We start from the raw sequence: 3,243 nt of genomic DNA on the forward strand, positions 1-3,243 counted from the left end.
ATCCCCTAACTTATATACACATATCCCCACACAGAGAAGCGCAGTGGTTACAAAACGTAATTTATATACATACCCACACACAGGGATGTTCAGTGGCTCTGTAGGATAAACACTGGACTGCAAACCATAAGGTTGGAAGTTAAAGTCCAGATGCTTCGGCAAAGATTTACAGCTTCGGACCCCTATACAGGGTTGCTGTGAGTTGATACCGACTCAACAGCGTTTAACAAAAACCCATACATGGGAAATAACAAAATATTAATAGTAGTTAATTTCCAAATGGTTGGCATTTAGCAATGGAATATTGGTGGATCAACATAGTTTTAATCTTAATTTTATGAATTTTCTATAATAAACTTGTATGACTTTATAATAGGAAAAAAATGTTATTTTAAAAAGTACCACATAAAGTCTCAATGGAAACGAAGTCCAAAATATATACAGTTATTCATTTTCATCTTCGTTGTCAAAAGAAAGGAGGCTACTATTTTTTATTTGCTTTTGTGAGGTCTTTTTAACTGAGTCCTGCTTATTTGTATCATCTTCATTTGTCTTCTTCTTTTTTGAGCTTGCTGTTAAACCTGAATATTTTTCATCAGAGGGACGTTTGACCGGTTTTCGATACATGATTCTTCCATCAGCTGGAGCTGGCTCTTCATCTGCAATAAAAGTAAAATTAAAGGACTTTCTTTCCTCTGTATCAACCTTTGTAAAGTCAGTTGCTCTCAAGTTGATTCCAATTCATGGTGATCCAATGTGTATCAAAAGAGAAATGTGTTCCAGGGAGTTTCAATGGCTGACTTTTTCAGAAGTAGACCACCTGGAGAACTCAAATCTCCAGCCTTCTAGTTAGCAGCTAAGCACGTTAATTATTTGTACCACACAGGAATTCATTTCTCTTTATACAAGCATTATTGTTGTTAAGTGCTGTTGAGTCAGTTCTGACTTATAGCGACCCAGTATAGGGTTTCGGAGAAGTGGCTAGAGGGCTTAAACTACCATACCTCAGATATATTGCAGATTCAGTGAATATTGCAATATAGTGAGTCTTGACTGTTCAGATTTCCAAGGAGCTCTGGTACCGTAGTGGTTACGAATCGGGCTGCTAACCTCATGGTCAGCAGTTTGAAACTACCAGCTGTTCCACAGAGAAAGGGAAGGCTTTCTGCTCCTGTAAAGATTTACAGCCTCTAAAACCCTGTACAGGGTCACTATGAATCAGAATCAACTCCATGGCACATAACAATAACAAAGTGCATATAAAAGTTCTGTTTACACTACATTGCTGTCTCCTAAAGGAGCCCAGGTGGTGCTGTAGTATAAGCACTGAACTGTCAACCACAAGGACAGCAGTTCAAACCCACCAATTGCTCCATGGAGAAAAATGAAGTTTTCTGTTCCCATAAAGAGTTACAGCCTTGGATACCCTATACAGTGTTGCTAAGCGTTGGAATCAACTTGATAGCACTGTGGTGCAGTAGTCTATTAAGTGTGCACTAACATTATGAAAAAGTTTAGATACTGTGAGAATTATCAAAGTGTGATATATTTGCTTGATCCAGGGTTGCCACAAACCTTCAATCTGTAAAAAATACAATATATGGGGAGCACAGGAAAATGAGCTATGTCTATATACAGACTTGTTTTTATTGGAAAGTTAAATGGTAAGAAAATCTTATATTAAGGAAGTCTTTGAGTCAACTCAGTCTAATCTTCTCTGTTGCTTCTAGCTCTATGCCCCACAAGGCATGTAGTCATTCAATAAAAACTCACTGAAATACTCCATAATTTACCAGTCAAGTTGCATTTTCTAAGTATTCTGTAAAGTGACTGTTTGGAACTCCAGAATTTCTGCCTAAAACAATGTAATTAATGTTTGTTTTGTTGTTAAGTGCTGTTGAGTTGGTTTGGACTTATAGCAACTCTGTATAGGGTTTCTGAGGAGCAGGTGGTTGGTCTGAACTGCTGACCTTGCAGTTAGCAGTCCAGTGCTTATTCTATAGTACCACATCAGGGCTCCAATACTAAAAAATACCTTACTTCATGTATTAATCATAATTCAAAAAGACACTTGTTGACTAGTTTGTAAACCAAACCATCTTCTTTCTAAAAACAAGGATGCTTTTCCTTACATTCATAGTTGATCCTCCCAACCAACAAATTAAGTGGTACAATGACCGTCCCCATTAATGATGAGAAAATTAAGGCTGAGGTGAAAAAACGTGCTCAAGGTCACACGTCTAATCTGCTGAGTATCAAAGTCAAGGTTTAAACCTAGGACTGTCCCCTTCAAATGCTGTGCTCTGAACACACCATGGTGGTGGTTATGTGCTGTGGAGTCGATTCCAACTCATAGCGACCCTGCACAGGGTTTCCGTGGCTGTAAATTTTTACAGGAGCAGAAAGCCTCATCTTTCTCCCATGGAACAGCTGGTAGTTTCGAACTGCTGCCTTGTGGTTCACAGCCCGATTACGCTACCAGAACACACCATACTTGCATAAATAAAGCCATTTCTCACTCCAGGCTCCTTAAATTGTGAGGGTACCCATGCTTCTTTCAGACATACCTGCTTTGGCCGCCTTTATCTCTGCTTTAATTTTCATGACCTCTTCAGCTGACAAATCCCCTTTTTTTAAAACCACCACTTGGGGCTGTTCATCTTCTTTGTCACTGTGATCACCGTCTTCTTCTGGGAGCTGAGGCTGGATTCTCTAGAAGAAACACAGTCCGTAGGTCACTGATCTTGACACAAACACAATCCATTGGCTCTGTGAGAAACTGTGATTACAAAAGTGAGAGTGGTAACTTTAATGAATAAACATGTGTTTGGTAATGAATATTCAAGTAACTCCAAAGATCCTAACTTTATCATATGAGGGAACAGGCCCACTGCATTTACCATGATTGTCCATCCAGCGGATTTATTTTCAAATCAGAAGGACCCCAGCGTGCAGATTCCAGAGTGGATACCCTCTGTTTTATGAACTCTCATTATGTCCAGCCATCTAAACCAGTGTGAAATCCTGACAGCCTTCCCTGCTCCTCATCAAGCCTTGTATCACCTTCTCTTCTCAAAGTTAGACAAACAAATAACCAAGCAGCAGCAGGTAAAAGGTTGTTGTTGTTGTCAGGTGCCATCGAGTTGGAACCGACTCATAGCGACCCTATGCACAGCAGAACGAAACAATGTTCGATCCTGGGCCAACCTCACTACCGCTGCCACACCCGAGTCCATCAATGAT

General features: G+C 39.8%; 1 protein-coding gene across 1 annotated transcript in view; it reads right to left on the reverse strand.

Moving 5' to 3' along the window:
* Positions 1–367: 367 nt before the first annotated feature.
* The window catches only part of KIAA1143 (KIAA1143 ortholog), a 7,641-nt gene continuing 4,765 nt past the window's right edge, over positions 368–3,243 (reverse strand). The window contains exons 2-3 of the mRNA XM_006868781.1: positions 2,568–2,712; positions 368–659 (exon numbers count right to left, since the gene is read on the reverse strand). Of these exons, the coding sequence (XP_006868843.1) occupies positions 445–659; positions 2,568–2,712 (360 nt within the window). The 3' untranslated portion in view covers positions 368–444. The remainder of the gene's footprint in view (positions 660–2,567; positions 2,713–3,243) is intronic.

The sequence above is a fragment of the Chrysochloris asiatica genome, unplaced genomic scaffold (genome assembly GCF_000296735.1).
Source record: "Chrysochloris asiatica unplaced genomic scaffold, ChrAsi1.0 scaffold00124, whole genome shotgun sequence".
Taxonomy (NCBI): domain Eukaryota; kingdom Metazoa; phylum Chordata; class Mammalia; order Afrosoricida; family Chrysochloridae; genus Chrysochloris; species Chrysochloris asiatica.